Source organism: Mandrillus leucophaeus, unplaced genomic scaffold, assembly GCF_000951045.1.
Source record: "Mandrillus leucophaeus isolate KB7577 unplaced genomic scaffold, Mleu.le_1.0 Scaffold208, whole genome shotgun sequence".
Lineage (NCBI taxonomy): Eukaryota > Metazoa > Chordata > Mammalia > Primates > Cercopithecidae > Mandrillus > Mandrillus leucophaeus.
In genome coordinates, this window is record NW_012102121.1 from 2,532,896 (window position 1) to 2,553,846 (window position 20,951).

Below are 20,951 nucleotides of genomic sequence, written 5' to 3' on the forward strand. Positions count from 1 at the left end.
GTAGACTGTTTTATAGTACTCCTCAATTCCTGATATTGGTAATTTGTGTCTTCTCTCTTTTTTACTGGGTCAATCTGACTAGAGTTTTATCATTTGTTCTCAAAGAATCAGTTTCTGATTTCATTAAGATTCTATATTGTTTTTCTGTTTTCTATAGTATTGATTTCTGCTATCTTTATTGTTTCCTTCTGCTTTCTTTGTGTTTAATTGACTTTGCTTTTCCTAGTTTATTAAGGTGGAATCTTAATTTATTTGAGTTTTTTTATTTTTCTAATATCAGTATTTATTGCTATAAATTTCCCTTTAAATTTGTATTTATAAAATGTGTTTATAAATTTAACTGCTTTAGCTGCATACCACAATTTTTGATACATTACATATTCAATTTCCATTAGTTCAAAATATTTTTAATTTTCCTTTTGAGTGTTTCCTTTATCCATGAGATATTTAGAAGTATGTTATTTAGTTTCCAGATATTTGAGGATTTTCCAGATATCTTTCTGCCACTGATTTCTAACTTCTATTGTATTTAGAGAACATACTCTGTATAATGGAAAACTTCTAAATTTATTCAGTCTTATCTTATGGCCCAGAATGTGGTATATCATGCTTACTGCTCTTTGTGTTTTTGAAAAGAGTGTGTACTTTGCTGTTGTTGGATGAAATCATCTACAAATGTTAATTAGTTCAAGTTGCTTGCAAGTATTGTTCAAATCTTCTGTAAGCTACTGATCTGTATATTTATTTTCCCAATTATTGTGAAAGGGGCTGGAAATCTTCAATTATAATTGTGGATTCATCCTTGCAATTCTATCAGGTTTTGTTTCCTGTACTTTGATGCTGTGCTACCAGATGCTTAAACATTGGGATTTTTATATCCTTTTGATGAGTTGAATCTGTTACCATTCTGAAATGATCCTTAATCTGGTAGTATTCCTTGCTATAAAATCTATTTTGACTAATATTAATATAGCCACTCCAGCTTTCTTCTGAATAATATTAGCATTATATATATAAAAAAATATATAAATGTATATATTATATATATCCACACATAACATTTTAAACTTATTTGTGTCTTTATATTTAAAATGGGTTTCTTTTTTAAAAAAACTTTTAGGTTAAGGGGTACATGTGCAGGATTGTTATATAGGTAAATTGTGTGAACACAGGAGTTTGTTGTGCAGAGTATTTCATTACCCAGATAATAAATGTAGTACTGATAGGTAGTTTTTCGATCCTCACCCTCCTTCCACCCTCTACCCTCAAGTAGGCCCCAGTATCTGTTGTTTCCTTCTTTGTGTCCATGTGTACTCAATGTTTAGCTTCCCACTTGTAAGTGAGAACATGTGGTGTTTGGTTTTCTGTTCCTGTGTTCATTTGCTGAGAATAACGGCTTCCAGCTCCTCCATGTCCCTGCAAAGGACACGATCTCATTCTTTTTTATGACTATGTAGTATTCCATGACATATATGTACCACATTTTCTTTATCCAGTCTATCATTGATGGGTATTTAGGTTGATTCCATGTCTTTGCTATTGTGAATAGTGCTGTGATTAATATTTGTGTGCATGTGTCTTTATGGTAGAATGATTTATATTCCTTTGGGTATATACCAAATAACAGGATTTCTGGGTTGAATGGTACTTCTGTTTTAAGTTCCATGAGAAATTTCCAAACTGCTTTCCACATGGCTCAACTAATTTACATTTCTATCAGCAGTGTATAAGTATTCCCTTTTCTCCACAATCTTGCAGCATCTATTATTTTTTGACTTTTTAATAATAGCCATTTCGACTGGTGTGAGAGGGAATCTCATTGTGGTTTGATTTGCATTTCTCTAATGATGAGTGCTGTTGGGCATATTTTCATATGTTTGCTGGACACTCATATGTCTTCTTTTGAAAAGTGTCTGTTCAAGTCATTTGCTCATAAAGTGGGCTTCTTGATGGCAGCATATAGTTGGGTCTTACTTAAAAAAAATATCTTATATCACAAGCTTTGCCTCTTATTAGGATTTTTAGAACATTTACATTTAAAGTAATTAATGATACGATTGTGTTTAAATCTACCATCTTGCCATTTACCATTTGTCTGTATGTTCTTTGCTTCCTTTTTCTTTTTATGATTTAAAACATTTTCTTTCTTTCTGCTTTGTTATTACCCATCTTTTTGGTTTATGACGTTTATTTCTGTAGTGGTTGTTTTAGGGCATATACTTCTTATCTTTGTGATGATTTTATAATGTGTCAATTTGGAGGAGTTGAACTGCATTTCTCAGGGTTCCCTTTCTTTTATGTTCATGGTTATAATGTGTCACAGGACGGATCCTTAGAGGGGCTTGGAAAGCAGAAGTGAGGTAGCAGTTATTTTGTAGTATGTGTACATGTCTCCTATTTGCTGGCTCAACTTGCTGGTGGGTGGCAGTGGGTGGGTCTGCAAGTGCCCCACCTTTCCCTGGTCCTCCATCAGGCTCTCTAACACCTGAGCTGAGTGCCTGTGTTTAGCTCCCTGCTGAAGAGTCTTGATCTCTGCAGGACACTCACACCACTAAGATCAGTGACAGCAGAACTGACATGGATTTTGGTCCATCCTCATGAGACCCAGCTCATTCTTGATTGGTCCTTCCTAGTCTTATCTCTCATTTTATATCCACCTTTACTCCTGATTCCCACCTTATGGATTTCAATCTCTGGTATCAAAGGTAAAGACAGTAGCTATCTAAGATTGCTTAACCAGCTCTCACACTTACATAAGGCCAAATCCCTTCAACAACCCATATTCATATATACTTAAACTTTTATTTGTATGAAGTATCTCTTAGTGGTTGTGCTTCCTTAATTGAATTCTGACTGATACAATCTTCAAGTAATATTATTCCACTTATAGCCTAAAAACATTACGGTTTCTTTTCTACTTGTGTATCTCCTGGCATTTGTGCTATTGTCATTCATTTTATATCTCTATTTTTTCTAAACCTAACCTGACATTATCATTATTTTTCATGTAATTATTTTAAAAATCCATTATCTTTTAGAGTGATTAAAAATTAAGAAAAGAGATCTTATATTTACTGACATAGTTATCATTTCTGCTCTTCATTTCTTGGTGTATATCCAGATTACTGTATGGTGATATTTGCCTTCTGCCTGAAGGACTTTCTATAAAGTTTCTTTTGGCTGGGTGCAGTGGCTCACGCCTGTAATCCGAGCACTTTGGGAGGCCGAGGCGGGTGGATCACGAGGTCAGGAGATCGAGACCATCCTGGCTAACACGGTGAAACCCCATCTCTACTAAAAATACAAAAAAATTAGCCAGGCGTGGTGGCGGGCGCAGTGGCGGGCGCCTGTAGTCCCAGCTACTCAGGAGGCTGAGGCAGGAGAATGGCATAAACCCAGGAGGTGGAGCTTGCAGTGAGCCAAGATGGCACCACTGCACTCCAGCCTGGGCGACAGAACGAGACTCCGCCTCAAAAAAAAAAAAAAAAAAGTTTCTTTTCATAAAGTTCTGTTGATGATGAATTGTTTCAGCTATAATATCTTTGAAAAAGTCTTTTATTTCACCTTTGTCTTTTTAAAATAGAGATAAAATTCACATGCTGTAACATTTGTATTTTAAAGTTCATAATTCGTTGGTTTTTAGAATATTCAGTTATGAAACTATCATGACTAATTCCAGAGCATCCTCATACCTCCAAAAAGAGATTCCATACCCATTAGCAGTCATTTCTCATTCTGTACTTCCAAGAAAGTCAGGGTGTCATGAGCTTACTGTGTATATGTAGTAGGGTTGTTATGTGCATGATTCCAGAATAATATGTTACAATGGATGACAGTTTCCAAAACTTCGAGGCCCAGCAGAATCACTTGTGGACCTTGTTTAAAAAATAGAATTAGAGGCATTACATCAGTTCCTAAATAGGATATCATCAGAGTGTAGCCAAAGAATCTTTATTTTTACCAGGTTGTCCAGGATTCTGCTGTGCAGGTAGCCTAGCATTTGGTGAGGTGCAGCCAGAAGAGCCATGTGGATCTATTCTGCTCCTCATTCGTACTTCATATGGGCACAGACCCGGTAGAAAGCAAAAAAAGATTGTCTGAAGAAGCTGGGGTGGTGTTCACCTAGGAAAGGGACTTTCCAGCCTGGCACTGCCTCTGAGAAAGCTAGGGGGAACATGGCAGGGAAGAGGAAGGGGCTGTGCTTCTTCCTCTCCTAAAATCACAGGTTCTCTGTCTCACTCAAAACATCCTGTTATCCCTTTGGCCTTGGTCATGCCATCCAGGAGGCCACTTGTTAGTATCAGATGGTGTCCACAGCACCTTCAGGTCCCATCCTTGCCTACATTTTCTAGATTCAGGAAGCTCTTTCTAGTATAGACTCTAAGCCCCTACCTGTGGCCTAGAGCCTTCAGTGGTTGAGCAGCCTCAGAGAGATGTTCCATCCTGGAGATGTTGGGGCCTCCATGCTTGGTCCTGTGGCTTAGAAACAAAGTCAGGAGCCCTGAAGGAAAGGAGGGAAGCTTTGCTGGAGGTGGAAACCTTGCTGGACGAAAAACTAGGTCGGAAAACAGCTGCCCTGAGAACAAGAATGGGATAGTGAGTCTCTGCCCACACTCTGGTCTGTGGGTGAACCTGGAAGCTTAAGAGGGAGGCACTGAGGTAGCCTAGAAGAGAGTGAGCCATACATGACTTCAGCCCTACCTGTGATGATGAATTCAGATTTAACACTCTGTCACCAGACTGAGATCCTGGAAGAGGAACTGTGCTTATTCACAGCTACCTCAGCCACAGTGTTAGCAGGCCCACTACCTCTCTAGGACAGGCACCTCAGCCAGTTCTGGAGTCGACATCCTAGGTTTGGGTGTTGCAAGAGTCTGGAAATCCCCACATTGGAAAGGACCACATTCCCTTCAGCCTCAGGGCCTGTTTGCTCTTGCCTGGTAGAGTTTCCAGGGCAGCAGATGCTCCCAGCTTGGCAGGTAAGAGCCACAGATGGGTATGGTGGGAATTTCAGCTCAAGGGCTGGGCTAGTTCTGCAACAGAATTTGGAGTGGGCTGGGCCCTATAGGCCTGTATATCCAACAAGGGTCACAGGGTCTGGGAGCGTGGCTGCTCCTGGGTTGCCAGGGGAGCATTGAGTCTTCCAGGAACAAAATGCCCCATGGACTGTGCAGCTGTTATTGAAAGAGCTCCTGAGCTCCTGGGGGTATATAGGACACATATGTGTGTGCCTAGCATAGATGTATGTATTCCTCAATGTGTAGCTACCTAGGGTTATAGTTAGAGTTAGAATTATGCTTAGAACAGCATTGATGTTATGGTTCCAGTTTGGAGTGAGGTAGTGGTAAGGATAGGGTGGGAATCATGGTGATGTTAAAGTAGGGTTTGGAACTGGGTTTGTGGTTCCTGTTGATAGAACTTGGTGTATCTTAGATAAGGAAGGTGTTAGGGTTGGAGTAAGGCACTGCTGGCATTTAGAATTTAGCCAAGGAGATAAATTTCGTGTTGGAGGCTGATTTTAAGCTTTCAAGATAGTGTGGAGAGGGATTCAGGCTTATGCGTAACCTGTGGTGTTAATCTTGTATAGATGACAGGTTGTTTGCTGTTTCTGGGCCCTCCACAGTTCATGGGTACAGAGTGGTCACTATGGCCATGGTCCAGCTAGGGGAGGTAGGCATTAAGCTGCTGGGGAGAGAGCACATCAGTTTTCTATCTCAAACTTATTTGGCCATGTAAACATTTTGGATCACAGTGACTAGCATTACCTGTCTGAGGTACAGTTGTTCCTTCTTATTTGAAAAACTATGGTTTAAAGGTTTCTTCGGGAATGGGGTTAGAGTTGGGTTTAGAGGTATGGTCGATAGGGGTGGAATTGTGGTTAACATAAAGTTTAGGCTAGAGCTACATATGAGATCATGTCTTGTGTAAGGGTTTTGTAACTGGGGAACCAGGACCTGATTCTTCATGGTTTCCTGATGATAACCTGGACTAAGTGTCTGCCTGGTTTGTTCTTTCCTTGTGTCTGTGAACTCAAAGAGTCTGAGAGTCAGGACCCTGCAAGGATGGAGCCAAAAGTAAATTGGGGGTCCTCGGGGTGATGGGTGTGTAGGCGAAGGATGAGGCTGCTGAAGAGGGCAGTGGACTCTCTTCCTGACCCTGATATTCTTTAAGAGCACACAGCCACATTGTTGAGACCAGGGGTATGCACGTGAATCCAAAACTATCTTATTAAAGACAAGCAATGGGACAGAAATGACAAACCAGAGTTTAAAGGAGAGATGAGCCCGGTCTGAGGTAGCCTAGAGGATTTATGGAAGAGAGGGGCTTTGCAGGATGGATTTGGACTGCATTTGTGTCTGTGGGTCTGTAAGATGGGCTGTCTGTTGTGTGCAAAACTGTCTTTGTGTCTCTGTGTTTGTGCCTGTGTTTGCTCGAGTATGTCTCATGCAGGGTGTTCATGAATCCGTGAACACTCAAGGACTCACGAACACCCAAATCCAAGTTCATGAGTCCAAGAACACCCAAGTCATGTCCAAGGAAGACGTAAGTGTGTCTTTCTTGACATGTCTGTGCTTACTCTGAACTCTTAGGTTGGTGCAAAAGTAATTGTGGTTTTTGCCATTATGGCAAAACCGTATGTGTGTCATTCTGACCTGGCCCCACACTGTATCTTTCCCCTCTCCCCTGACACACCCCTGACACACACTTGCTGCTAGCACAGTTTACTGCAAGGGGGGCTTCCCTTCCCCCCGTCTGGATTCCCATGGATCAGTCTGCCTGCCCAGGGACGTGCCCCTGTGGCCTTTGTATTAGGCCTGACCTTGGAATTGACACACTCTGGAAATTCCCTAGTATGCTGCTTGCCTGGCCATGGACCAGGCAAGAACACGAGAGAAGTTTATAGTGGAGGAGAGGGACAAGTCAGGAAAGGGGGGCAGTTGGCAGCACCCACCCCTCCTTCTGGAAACCGATCTCACTGGCCCCTTCCCAGGCCCCCCTCTCCCTTCCCATGCTTTCCCAAGGTCCTGGCCTCACTGTCTTCGGGCATGAGAATGCACAGACCTCTGCAAGCCTGGTCAGCCCTGTGAGGCATCTTCTCCTTTGTGTCCCCAAGCACTTTACATGCCTGCATTGTGCTTACCTCTCATATTCCCACCTGAGCTCAAGGAAGTCCTTCCTTCTCTTCTGTCCCTGCAGTGGACACAGAGGCCATTCTGGCCCTTCCATCTATGACAGGCCTGGCCTAGACCATGGGCTCCAGCGGCCAGGTAGAGCATTCGGCCCTGGTTGGCTGGTTAAGCAGCAGAGGTCCAGCCACCTTCTACGTGGTGCAGGAAGCAGTGTCTCCATGGAGTCTATTCCTGTGTTTATCCTGTATCCCTTGCCTTCCCTGCCTGGGCTGCAGTGAGCAGGTACAGAAGTGAAGCAGCCATGGTCCCTGTCCTCAACAACCCAGCGTTGAACAAAAATGATGTTGTGGAGAAGCCACCCTCCTCCCATTGCTGGTGGTTGGTTTCCTGAAATTCCCTCTAGCCAATTCTGAAGTGCCCTTCTGGAAAGCCCAAGAGAAGAGCTCTAGAAGGTCAGGGCCATTCACCATGACATGATGTTACCTGAATGTGCCAAAGGTGAACCCAAAGATCCTAGGCAATCACTGATGTATTCCTAGCATCTACCCCCAAATCTGAAGTAGTAAATTCTTGAGTTTATACCCTTCATGTGACTTTTGCTTCTTGCCTCTCTTCACCCTGGGGAAGATAGAACATGGATTTGTGCAGGGATTATGGGATGAGCAAGGCTTCACCCACCATCAGCATTCCATGTAAGTCATAGGCTATGACCTCGATTTCTCTTAGCTCTTGACTTTGCCAAGAACTCAGAATCCTGAAGCTATCAGTTTCAGCTCATTTCTCTGCCCCTGGGACTTCTGTCAGCAGCATGAGCCCATGCTGGCCTCAAGCAGGTAGGAGCCTGCAGGGAACCATGGAAAGGACCCGCTCCACCCTAAACCAGGATGTGTGCATGCTAACCCCTGGCTCCCTACCTGATGCTGCTGTGACCCTCCTGAGTCAATTCACTTTGTTCTGGGCCTCCCTCTATTCTCCTAGCTGTGTGGCTGCCTGCCCCGCTCCCACCAGGGAGGGAGGATGTGCCTGTCACAAGACCTCCTTTGCTCTTTGGGGATGCTTTAGAAAAACACCTGTTGAATGTTAGTTCAGCAGGCCTGAACCTTGTGCTTCTCCGTCCTGGAGACCATCCATGGGCTGGGCCCCCATCCCTTAGGCACAGAATCAGCATTGAGAGCAAGGACACGTGCATGTTTCTTCCCATCCTGGATCTTCTGTATTCAAGCAGTGGACACATTGTGCTAAATGCTGGGGTCCTATCAGAGGAAGCAAGTCCTGCCACCACCTCCTCCTGATGATGAGATGGTGAGTGATCCTGGGTTTCCTTAGGAACCAGGAACATCCCACTGTCCCTCAAAACATGTCATAAAGAAGTCACAGTACTTCTTGCCCTTTGTCTAGCTCTTGGCTCCTCTGTGGTAGGTCAGAAGGGGAATGCGGAGGTGCCATCTCCTGAGGGATAATAGCTGTCCAAAATCTATGTCCCTTCCATCTTCTCAGGGCAGCCTATTTGTCTTCCTGCTTCCCTGTCCTCTCCTCCCACCCATATAACCTCCTTGATCCCTCATCTCACTGAGCACTGGGAAGCCACCTTTGCCCTATTTCTCCATTTCCAGCCCCATGCTCTTGCTCAGCCTCCATGCATTTAGAGCTTTTTCTGTGATCTCTCTTGCTGGTACGGTCTTCCAAGAGCACCTGCTGCACAGATATCATCAGCAACTTTTAACCACCTTTCCCCGCCCACCTACCACTCACACTGCCACCAACTGCTTGGGCCCTAATAAAAACCTTCCATAGTAACTTCCAGAATCCCTCTCTACCTCCTGCTTTCTAGCTTTGGCTCTGCATGCCATTCCCCCTTCCCACAGCCACACCCCCTTCCCAGCTCCTCACTCGTACCTCTGGGTCTGTGCCCATGCTCTCTTATATGTAAAAGAAACCTTTTTCTTCCCTCATCCACAGAGTCCCCTCTCATTAACAATGCCTTCTATCTACCACCAGTGTCTGTACTTTTAGCCAAAGCCAGCCCCTTGACTTGGGAATTCACTTCTATTCTGTGTCCTCTACAACAGGGCATTGCTCCAGTAGCTCTTCCCTCTTTTCCTCATCAGTTTATCCCTCTCAACTGAATCTTTCCCATCAACATCCAACGTGCTATGTATCTCATATTTTTCAAAAACTCTTTCTGAATCCCATGTTTTCTTTCTGCTAGTTCCTCTTTTTTCTGCACCTCTCTGGAACAAACCTCCTTGAATACATGATTATACTTGCTATCACCAATTGCTCTCCTTCCATTGTATCTTGAATCCACTCCTGTCACACCTTCATCACTCATCTAATTCTAGTTTTCTTAATGTCACACAGGATCTCTATATTTTTAAATAGAATGCTGTTCATCTTACTTGACTAGTTGGCAACTGGTTATGCAATTGATCACTTTCTCTTTGAAATACTTTCCTCTCTTTGCTTTCAGTACACCACACTCTTCTGTTTTTCTTCCTACCTCACTGGCTACTGCTTCTTTGTTCCTCTACTTATTGGTTCCTCCTTTTATTCTCAGTTAACTTTAGAGTGTCCTAGCCCAGTCTTTAGATCTCTCCATTTACACTTAGTTCCATGGTGATGTTATCCAGTTGCATGGTTTTATCTATATCTATATCTATGTCTATGTCTATATCTATATCTATATCTATATCCATCTGTCTGTTATCTGCAACCAGGACCCTCCCTGAGGACCATCAGGCTTGCTTCTATGTTGAAGATAGACTGTTGGGGATATGGTGTCAGGATAAAAGGGAGACCTTCGGAAGTGACTGCAGTAATGGTAGCAGTAGAGAGGGTGAGAAGTGGTCATGTTCTGGATGGATTTTTGAAGTAAAGACAACAGGATTTACTGATGGAACAGATGTGGACTGTTAGGGAAAAAAATTCAAGAATGACACTATTGTTTTTGTCCTGAATTACTGGAAAGATGGAATTGTCCTTAACTAATGTGAGAAATACCATGATTGCAGCAGATTTGGTGTGTGTAAATGGATGATGTTGGTGGATGGGCAGGGAATCAAGAGTTCATTTTTGTATAGGTTGAGGTGAAAATTTGATATCCAAATATATATGTTGATTAGGCAATTTGAACCTATGAGACTATCTACCTCATGAGATGATGAGCTCCTCTGGGGCAAGGCTTGTGTCTTGTTTGTTGTGTTTGGCATAGTACTTGGCACATAGTAAGTACTCCAATATTTTGATGGTTGAATGTGAGATGTTTTTCAAAGTAATTTTTATTGTGACCTTCTGGGATCCTCCTGACCAGCTAATTACTTCCTCCTGTGGCACAACCTCACACCTTATAGCACTTGTCACAAAGATATAACGCTTTCTCTGCCTCCCCAGCACAGAGTTGGATTCAACTAATATAAGATATTACTATGCATTAGCTACTTTCTTAGGCCCTGGGGTAATGAGGCATATTTTAACCATTCAGGCAAGTTAAGGATGAGAAACTAACTACAAGGAAAGTCAGTAAAAATAGAGGAAAGGGGGCTAACTTGAGAGTCATCCAGATTAGAACCCAGTGACTGTCTTGATGTATGAACTGAGCAAAAAAGTGAATGTATAGTAATAACATTCCCTGACTTTGGAAATCAATTTGGTGAGGTAGAGGTTTTGAATTAATTTGCATTGTCTTTGTAACAAGATAGAGTTTTGTGTCAGTTGTTGAATATATAGTTTGGAGCTCAGGGGAAAGAGTGGGTCAGAAATGTGGCTTTGAGAATCACCAGTACATTAACAGTAATTGAGGTTTGGGGTATGGATGTACAATTATCCCCCTTTTCCAGATAAAGAAACTGGGGCTCAGAAATGTTAAGTAACTCGTCAAATATCTGAGCTAGAATTCTAAACTTCATTTTTCCCCACATTCCATTCTTGTGACTTTGACCTTAAAATCTGCATTCTCCCCACAGGGTCAGACATTTGTCCTAAAAGTTACAAAAACACTTGCTCAAGAATTTTGTAATATTTTCTTTGTGCTGTTTTATTGCCCTTTGTTCATGTTTATTATTTTGCCCTAAAATCATTCTTTGGTCACTTCAGCCAGAAATTTCCTTCCAGAGGGAAGGGGGTGACCCAAATCTTTTACTCATATTTAACCTATTGAGTGGAGCAAGCACAACCTTGAGCTAGTCTGTTCTGCCTTGGCTCCTTAAGAGGTCAGGGGTTCCAGGGAGACTAGTGCCTACCTTAACTCAAGTAACTGGAGAAGGAAGGACAAGGTCCCCTTAGGTCTCCTTAGAGGGTCCAGGGAATATGAGTATGATGGCCCTTATTAAGAGGCTTGATGTGTGGCCAGGATTACCAAAGCTGCCTTTGGTGGTGGATCACTCACCCAGTGATGGTGCTGAGATCGGGGTGGGAGGCTCAACTGAAAAGGTAGCAAGAAAGAACTCTAGGAATGTCTTGGTATGGCAAGCTACACTGAGAGACCTCCCAAAGCAGGTCTGTAGGAGGGACTTTGTTTAATCTGTGTGTGAGGGAGAATGTGAATAGGATATCATTTGGAGGGGCTTACATTTCTTAGCAGCTCCTTACAGATCTCAGCTTGCCACTCAACCTCCCTCTTGGACTTCTTCATTTCATTCCAAAAGTTTCAGAGAATTCCACATAATATTTCAATTAATAATAACTATGTATTTCCCTGAATAGCAAAATATTGGACATTCCTAGAGGGAGGCAAAAGGGCCAGAGTCCCATCACCTCAGTTATGAGCAGCTGATCTCATTGTTAGACTCATGTGTGGCATTAAATTCTAGATTTGTGGTCACTTGCTGTGTTAACTTTCCAAAAGCCTTGTCTTCTTTTGACAGCCAAGGTGATTGACTTTGGTGTTTTCAGAAATGCAGTGGCACACAATGAAGAGATGTAGAAGGGTGAGCCATCCTTGGCCGGAAAAAGTGTAGGAGTCAACCCCTGCGGGAAAGGCACCAGGTAGATCCTGGGTGGGGCTTCAGCTGACCGGGTGCCCACTGTTAGTTACTGTGAAGGTAAAGTCAAAGAGCAAGGATCATGGCAAGGAGGGTGGTAGAGAAGGACTCCAGGCACAGGTGGTATAGAAACAGTAGGGCTGGGTATAAGCTGCTGACAGTAACTTGACAGGCTCACATGTGTTTAGAAAATCTCTTATATTTGTGGTTCTTTCCCAGAAACTTCAGTGCTCAAGTCCCTGCCCTTCATCACACTAAGGGCAAGCAGAACCAAGCTCAGTGATCCCTCCCCAAAGCACTTGGGCCTTGGGTTTGCCTCCTGGCTCTAGGCTCATTTTAGCACCAAGCAAACTGTCTTTTCTCCATTCTTATGCCCTGGTCAGGCATGAGAATCAGCTTTTGTCACAGATACTCAGACCTGCAACTACATGCCCCTGCTCCCTACCAAACCCTGGGCCTGTGGGACAAGCCCTTCTCCATTTTCTACTGTGATCTCATTCCAAGAGGCTTCCATTTCATGCAACTGAGAGGCAGTGGAGGTAGTAAACAGGCAGCAGGATTACAGCCAGCTCCAAGATGGCTTTTCTAAAAAGATCTTCCCAGTAAAAACAGGGAGAAGTCAGAGGAGAGTCTGTCATCTGGATCTCACATCTGTCATATTAGATATTGTATTTTGATAAACACAAAAGCATCTCCTCAAGGAGGGAATACTGTGGCACTCCTCTAAAATGAACCATCTGAATGGTGGGTTGAAGCTCCTTCCCTAGACAGGAAGGTCTTTTTACCCTCCCTCACACCTTCCCTTAACACAATACAGTGGAGATAAGGAGCAGACAGGCAACCTATTGCTGAGAAATAGAGAGTGTATTTCTGGTGGCACCCTGCCGCATCAGCATATTTATGGAAACGATGATACTGGTCCTCTGGAGGGCTGCAGCAGCTGGGGAGCCTATAAACTCTTTTTCATGGCTCTGTGTGTTCTCCTTGAGCAGACCAATGTTTCCATCTGAACTGAGGGTCAGGAGCTAGGGTGGGTGCCCTGGTTGGGGGGCACAAGCCTCTCAAGGACAGTGATGAGGGCAGTGGCGGAGGTGTCCCAGGGCTGAGGCAGAGCCAGCTTGTCTGGAGTGTAGCCACGGCTTGTTGTCTAGGGACTGGGGACCATCCAAGAAAGCTGGGCCCACCAGCTTCTCAGAAGGACAAGATTGGGCCTTGGAGTACCCTGTTGGCTTCTCTGTCTTACTTCTTCCCACAGCGCTCTTGGCTGGAGCCAGGCTGTTTGCAACATTTTCTTTTCTGGTTTTGGCCACCTTCGCAGCAGCTGAGAACATGGAGTCCTCATGCCCTTTGCCTTTTGTCTTAGGGTTAATACGCTGCAGAAAAGATTTAATTTTATTTCTCAAGCTAGACTCTGGAAGGCTGGGCTTCTTTTGTGCATGGGCTGGCATCACCTGCTCATGTAAAACCTGGCCTTGCAAAGTTTGGCCCTGCAAGGGCTTACACTGAGTTGGTTGGCTCAGGAAAGTCTGACTCTGTGAAGCCTGGGGCACCACAGTCTGGGCATTCTCAGGAATTGTCACTGGTTCAATGACATTTAGCTTGGTTTGACTGTCTTGCAGGTCATTCTCAGACTCTTTCCCCCCAGGGAATCGTGGAGGTAGCTGTGGGAGCTTAAGCTGAGGGTGATGCTGGGAGCTGTGTTGACAGGGATCAGCAAGATGAAAGCTACGGCTCCATCGCCAGAAGCCTCGGGGTGTCTGGTTTGGAAGCATCCCTGCTGGCCTCTGGTCTTCAGCAGGGCATCTTTCTTCTCTGGTTGAGGAGTGCCCAAACCCCTCATCCCCTTCTCCATGGTCCCTGGCTCCTTTGGTTTCCTCTGGGTCCTCTCTCTTTCCTGCTAGCATGGGGACATGGGCTGGGTCCTTGCTCTTGTCAGGGCTTTGGGGCTCAGGGCCCCAAGGTTCCTCCATGCTGGGCTTGTTCACACTGGCCTCCACCCGAATACAAAGCATGTGGGCCTCTGTCATGTCCCCACTGGGTTGTGAAATCCTGGAGACCCAGTGGGCAGAACCATGGGGTACTGCTTTGGAACTAGATTGCTTTTGGTTCTGCTGCACTGCCTTCAAGTCATTGGCCAGCTGTTCTTTAAGGTGAACCCATTCTGGATTAGGGGCAGGAAGAGTGTCTGGTGGGATGGGCAGTTCTTGGAGCAATGCCTCGCCTTGGTGGTTTAGACTTTCAAGAGACTTCTGTGTGGATATGTTCTCTGGTGCTGCAGCAGTTTGTTCCCTGGACTCCCTTGCCTTAATGGGAATTCCCCATTGTATCTCTAGGACCTTTTTTCTCAGGTGGAAGTTTAGTTTGGTCAAGATATGTGTCTGGAGTGAGTGGGGGCTAGCAGGTTGTGTCTGGCTTTCTAGAGGCAGCGTCTCCATTGTTCCTTTTACCGGCACTACAGACTGGAATTCTTTTGCAACATCTGTACAAGTCTCATTGTTGCCTTGAGGGCACGGCCCAAGGCTTACACACTGTTCTTCAAATGAAACCATCTGAGTCAGAGGCTCTGCTGGGATTTCCACAGGCGCAGGCACCATCTCTGTGATGACAGATTGGCTGGTGACTGCCGGGGCCAGGGCCCTGGAGAGCGCCACATAATACAGAGCAGGGAGCCCCGACAGGAAGGCCAGATACTTGTGCCGTAAAGTTGTCTCCAGTTTCTCGATGGCTTCCACGGACAAGACTCGGAGCAGCTTAGGGTGTTGAGTGACAGTACCTGGTAAGACCTGTTGCTGCTGATCAAGGGCCGTTGGCATCCAGGGCATAACTTTGTGATGTAGGTCTGGGTCACTTGCTGCCTGCAGTTCCAGGACCTGGCTTTCGGGAATGCAGGGTAAAGGAGCCACTGCCAGGACCCCAGGAATTCTGCAGTCCCTGGACCTGTGTACACAGGCAGGGATCTTGCCCTGGTGGATCTGTCCACATTTGGAGTCCATGTGGTTCTGCAATATTGCCTTGGCCTGGGTTAACAAGTGTGGCATGGGGATGGACACTGGGGCCACAGTGGGTGACAGCACATCACAAGCCCCGTTGGCCTCTAGGGCTACAGGCTGGGGGATGCTCACATTGGCTAGGGCTGTGCTGCTGTAGGACACAGTCTGTTGGTTAGTGGAGGTAAGGAGCAAATGGATGGACTGCTGGATCTTCTGAGGCAGGCCCCAGCGATGGTGAATCAACTGTTTCTGGATGTGGAATTCCAGCAGCTTCCGGGCATGCTCCGGGAAGAAGAGTAGCTCCCTGGTGAGCACTGAGATGGACTTCCCTGGCTGGGAAGTTGTCATGGTCTCAGGAGACTGAGCTTTGCCACAGGGCTCATGCTGCATGAGGCACTGGGTGTGCTGAGACCTCTGGAGGGCAGCTGGCCAGCCCCACTGAAGCTGGAGTTGCCTCTGTAGCAGGTGCCATTCCAAGGCTTCACACTCGGCCAGAGTCAGAAATGGGACATTGATCTGAGCTTGTTGATGGTCAGATGGAGACACCCAATTTGGGGAAAGTAGGGAAGAGCGTGGGGCTGACTGGGGTGGAGTTTTAGGAAGCAGTTGGGGGAAGGAGAGCTTGTTGAAGAGAAAAGGATCCTTCAAAGGGGGCTTGGGCACATTTTCATTCTTGGGGAGGCCTTGAGATCCCATGAAAGTGGCAGCCAGGGACTCACTGTGCAGAGAAGGGAGCCCACTGAATAGCTGGCTGTATTTCTGCTGGACATCACTCCCTGAGTCATTATCTTGTCCCCCAGACAGTAGATGGGGGTCATGTAGGGCTTTAAAGGCTGGAGAGGGCAAGGCTAGAACCATAGGGTTTGGGCTTTGCTGACAGTGGTGTCTTTGTTCTGGGTTCATAGTGGACCATTCAGAAACCCAGAAGGTCTGGATGGGCTGGCCAGCCACACATGAACACCAGGTCTGGAGGGAAATGGTCTGAAATCTATGAAGAGAGACCTGAGAAATATTATTCAGGTTGAAAGAAACTGGCTGGTCATTTCCAGATTGGTAATACAATGGTGGGTTTGGCATAAGCTGCCTCAGGGACTCCTCCACACGTCTTGGGAGCCCCCACCTCTGGAAATGCATCCATTTTTTAACATGTACCTCAAGAAGCCTCAGCACTTCAGGACTGAGAAATGGCAGGTGGGCAGGGAGGACCATATGCAAGGCCATCGGATGCGTCGGGTTCAGGGTTTCTGGGTTCAGGGACAGCAAGGAGACCTGGGAATTCAAGTGATGCTGGCCTTGGTTCCCCTGGACAAAGCTGGGGTTGCTCTGCATCATCTCCTCCTGGTTCAGTGGAACCCTTGGCTCCTCAAGCCTTGAAGAAGCTGTGGTGTTTGGGCCTCGGAGCACATCTGGCACTTGAAATTCCTGCCCTAGCTGGAGGTGATCAGCCCAGTAATCTTGTATGCCATCTGCATACGTTGACTGGGCAGCTGACTGGGTTAAAGATTCCTCATCTGTTAATTGTGACAGTGTTGGGGTTACAGATGCCAGTGAAAGTTCTCTGGTGTTTCTAGAATGGAGCTCTAGACTCTGCTCAAAGGATACACTAGACACAGAGAAGATCTCTAGGCAAGAAGAGACTTGTGATGGGCTCCTCGATAAAGTTGGGGAGATCTGGTCATTCTCACCCACCAGAAATTGCTGAATCTCCAGAGCCATGGCACTGCAAATTTGGCAACAGGGATCTGTACATAGGATTTGCCGCACACTTCCCTCCGGGGGAAGCCAGCCCAGGCTGGAAAGGGAAACATGGCAAACATTAATGATGGAGTGACATCTACCTTCTTGGAAGAGTGTGGGCTAGGGTTGGCGTTGCCCTTCCCTAGTCCTGCAAGTCTAGAAGCCTATACCTCCTTCATGTCTACTCCTCTACTTTTCTTCTTAAGAAAATGGCATTTGGTAAGGTATGGTGGGCTCCGGGTTAGGGCTTGTTGGACAAGGCCTCAGAAAACTCACAGAAAGGCACGGCCCTCAGAGAAGACTGGGAGCTGAATTCTGTGTTGGCCTTGTTGAGAAGCTGAACTAGGAGAAAGGAACCGAGCATGTGGAAGAGTCAGTTGGTTAGTTTATGGGGCATAACCAGGAATATCACAAGGCAGAACTGTCTTGCAGTCTCATTTGAGGCTAAGAAACCCAAAGCCTAGTTTTCAGTACATCTAAACTGTGGAAAATGAGGTTTATGTGGTACTTGTGCATTCTGGGGACTATGAGATATCCCTGATGATGTACCCAACATCTCCTGGGAATCAATCTTTTTCTCCAGAAATCTTAAGAGGATAAGATGATAGGCTCCTGTCTTAGGGCTGTGTCAGGAACTGGACTCCCTGAATATAGAACTAAAGGAGGTAATATCATCAGGGTTCATCTTCCTCAGCTGAGTCTGCGCATGTAAGGGTGTAGCTGTAAAGAGAATACGACATGGGTGACTTCCTCATGCAAAATCCATTCTCTTGATTGGATAACGTATCTCAGAACTGAGTAGAACCCCATATAATGTCTTTTATGAATAATGTACTAGTAAAATCCTGAATTTCAGAATTACTGTGACCCTATCCCAAATCAGTATTGGGTGACTCTTTCCTCCTGAGATGATTATGCCTTTACAACCCTCTCAACTAGTGAACCAGCCTGCACTGTGTATGTCTCCCTCCCAGCCATTTTTCCATCTCCTCAGTCCTGCCCCAGGCTAAATGAAAAAATCACCACAGGCCAGGCTGGTGTTTAGAGACTGCAAACAGCAATAGATCACCTTTTCATGACAGAGAGCAGCTCTTGTGGCTTCTCAGCTTCTTCCTGAGAAAGTCTCCTAGCTGAGGAACCAGAAGACAATGTTATAGTAGACAGTGGCATGGTAGAGTTTTCAGAGTAGCTATAGGAGGTTGGAGGCCTTTGACTCTCAGCAAGAAGACACTGAGAACCCTAATTATAAATGCTTTAAGGCCTTTCTGTGCACAGTGTAATGAATCATGACTTGATGACTTGTTCTCCTGTGCCCATTTTTTTTTGACCTTAACAACCATACTGTGAGTGAGAGAATCATCAGATGCCCATGTTATGGCAAACAAGACTGACAGATGAAGTGACTTCCACAGGTTTTAAAACTAGTAAATGACACAGCTAAGGACATCTGCACTATTTCCTCAGTTCTTTATTCCCAAAGGAATAATGTAGAGACTTTTGGAATGTTTCCGAGGTAAGATTTCCCACCCATGGAAGTTTCAGTCTGGGGAACTGGAGCCTTCAGTGGCAGAGCACCTGGCTCTTGGCTCCAGGGGTCATAGAGGGACAGGATTCATGGGAAACACCCACAGTGGAAGGGAGTCAGAGGAGAGATTGGGACTTTACCTGTTGATGCTGCATCTCTAGCTCTTTGCCTGACTTTTTGGTGACGCTTAAAAGACAAAAACATTAGAATGTGAAGCTGGGACGCCATTTTCTTTCTCATGTCCAAAATGAGACTTACATATATTTTCCACTCCCTTTCTGTATATCTATCCGTGTTTTATACACTCTCCTGGATTTTCTTTGCCTATTCCACCTTTTTACCCCATTTTCCTTGTCTGCTTATTTCTGATTCACCTGGAGGCTTTTCCATATTCTGTACCTCCCATCTGATTCCCAGATAAGTCCTGCTGGATGCTGAGGATGAAGCAAGAGAAAGGATGGTACAGATCAAAGAGTGTGTGGTTCTAATACCCAAAGACTTCAGTTTATAAACACCTTAAAGGGCCACCAACCAAAAAAATCTCCCTTATTGTGAGGTCTTCTGAGATCCAGTGAGATAGATCCCATATCATCTAGGTCTCTATTCAAGTCAAATGGAAAGCTTCTTGGCTTTTCAATTAGAGTATGGTTCAGGGAAGACCTGGTAAGGAATTACTTTTAGGATCTGAGAAGGAAAAGACTATAAAAGTAACTAAAGGTATGGCATAAAACTTGGGGGAGGGGGCAGTGGGGTCAATAAGAAAGGACTCTGGAGCTTAAAAACATATTATCTGAGGCTTAATTAGTTCAGTTGGAATCATAGTGTTGCCCTACCCGGCAGCAGCTCCTTTTAGCTTCCAAGTTCAATTCATGGTGGCTCCTTTTCACTTGCCAGATGATTAGAATAATGATGAAGATGGAGCCATATGTGTATAAGGGATATCCAACATCCCACAGAACAAAAGTAGGACTCAACATGGTCTAAACCTCATTAGCATGAGATCAGCCATCCGTATATCTGGGCATTCAGAGTTCTGGTGCCTAATGACTTCCAGTGCTAGGCCTTGTCATGTCCACCTCACAGAGGATGGAACTAGGACTGCATCACAAAGCCCTCCTGTTTCATAAGGCACATGTAGTAGGGAAGCTCATGTGGTGATTCAGTCTGTAGATGAGGGTGTTTTGAGCCTGGGACTGAAGGTGCCACAGGCAGTGTCTATTTCCTAGTCCGTCTTCACTCTCCACTCCCTATACCAGCCTGATGGCTCAGCTCTCTCCTTCACAACTGTATGGTCACCTGTCCTCAGAAAACTGAGTGCTTTGGCATAGGGGGCACCTTATGAGAAGGGGTGGTTAGGCCAGAGGAACCTCCACTAACTCTCCCACTTGTTTTGGAAATATACCTGAGAAGCACACATGAATTTAGGGAGGGTGGAGTCTGGTTATGGCTTGGAAATGGAGATCTTTGGTGTTTCAGGCAATGGGTGATTGGTAACAGAGGTGCAGGAAGGGGATCACGGCTTATGTGGTAGGGTGGTAGGGAGAGGCCAAGGTGGGGAGAGATTGTAAACGCTGCAATCTTTTGGAAGCACATTAATGTGGCTCACTTCTGGAGTTCTGTCCAAAGCATGGTTTTCTAGAGCTGCCTCTGTCCTTGTTACAGCATTCTGCCTGCTCAGGGAGATGAATGCCTGTAGAGATGGATTAGTAGCCATTTCTGGCTTTGGGTCACAAACTGGTTGCTGCTTATGGTCAGATCTGTTCATCTCTGGATGTATTCTGTTTGCTTGTAGGATTTTTATTGTTTGCTTGAGTTGGATTCTGGAAACTTTTAAAGCAGGGCAGATGTTTTCCACTTTTGCCTCAGGACCCATCACTCCTATACTCTGCCCATTAATTTATACATTTATGTTACCTGCTTAACCTCCATGAATATTGCAATACTTCCCTAACAGCCAATGATTTCTGAATATCCTTAGAAGGTGTTGCCTTGGTGAGAATGGTTACAGCCAAAAGCGGAGAAAAAAATTCTTGGGCTCAAAATCTTTGAACATTCATCCCGTATCCCATCCTTTACCCCACTGGCATGGTAAGCCTTCAGAAGCTGGGTGATGTCAAGGGTACAAGGACTTTGAGTCATGTTGGCTTTCTCCTCTCAAGACACTTAAAAATCTAGTTTCAAAAGATAAATTTACATGAATCAAGAGCCAATGACTTATTTCAAATAATATGATATATTATTGAGGTTCAGGTCTCAACCTTTCAAGGGAGAGAATGCATGGAAGGGATCATTTTGGTCAGAGAGGGTTCCTGGGGAGATTAATTTTGGAGTTTTGTCTAAAAGTACAGGTTATAGGGAAAAGGACTGTTCCAGGTGGGAGAGAAAATTCCTAACAAATGCAGAACCCCAAGGAATGTGCCAGAGTTCATTCGATACTAAAAACTGCAGTCTATCTTTAGCAGAGGTGCAGATGAATGGATTGGAAAGCAATTGTGAGAAAGATTGGAGGAGCAAGGATGAGGCCTCCTTGATGGAAGGCCTTTGCATTTATTTTATTTTAGTCACTTAGATTAATTGATTTTTTAAAGTA

At 45.0% G+C, this 20,951-nt stretch overlaps 1 protein-coding gene across 1 annotated transcript; it reads right to left on the minus strand.

The window, feature by feature from the left end:
- Positions 1-12,789: 12,789 nt before the first annotated feature.
- LOC105539688 (protein FAM205A-like) lies at positions 12,790-19,916 on the minus strand. The gene is made up of 4 exons (XM_011980082.1): positions 19,195-19,916; positions 18,502-18,547; positions 17,906-17,966; positions 12,790-16,891 (listed from the first exon to the last, which is right to left on the minus strand). The coding sequence occupies exons 1-4, from the start codon at positions 19,336-19,338 to the stop codon at positions 13,171-13,173; spliced, it is 3,972 nt and encodes a 1,323-aa protein (XP_011835472.1). The 5' UTR covers positions 19,339-19,916; the 3' UTR covers positions 12,790-13,170.
- Positions 19,917-20,951: the final 1,035 nt, after the last annotated feature.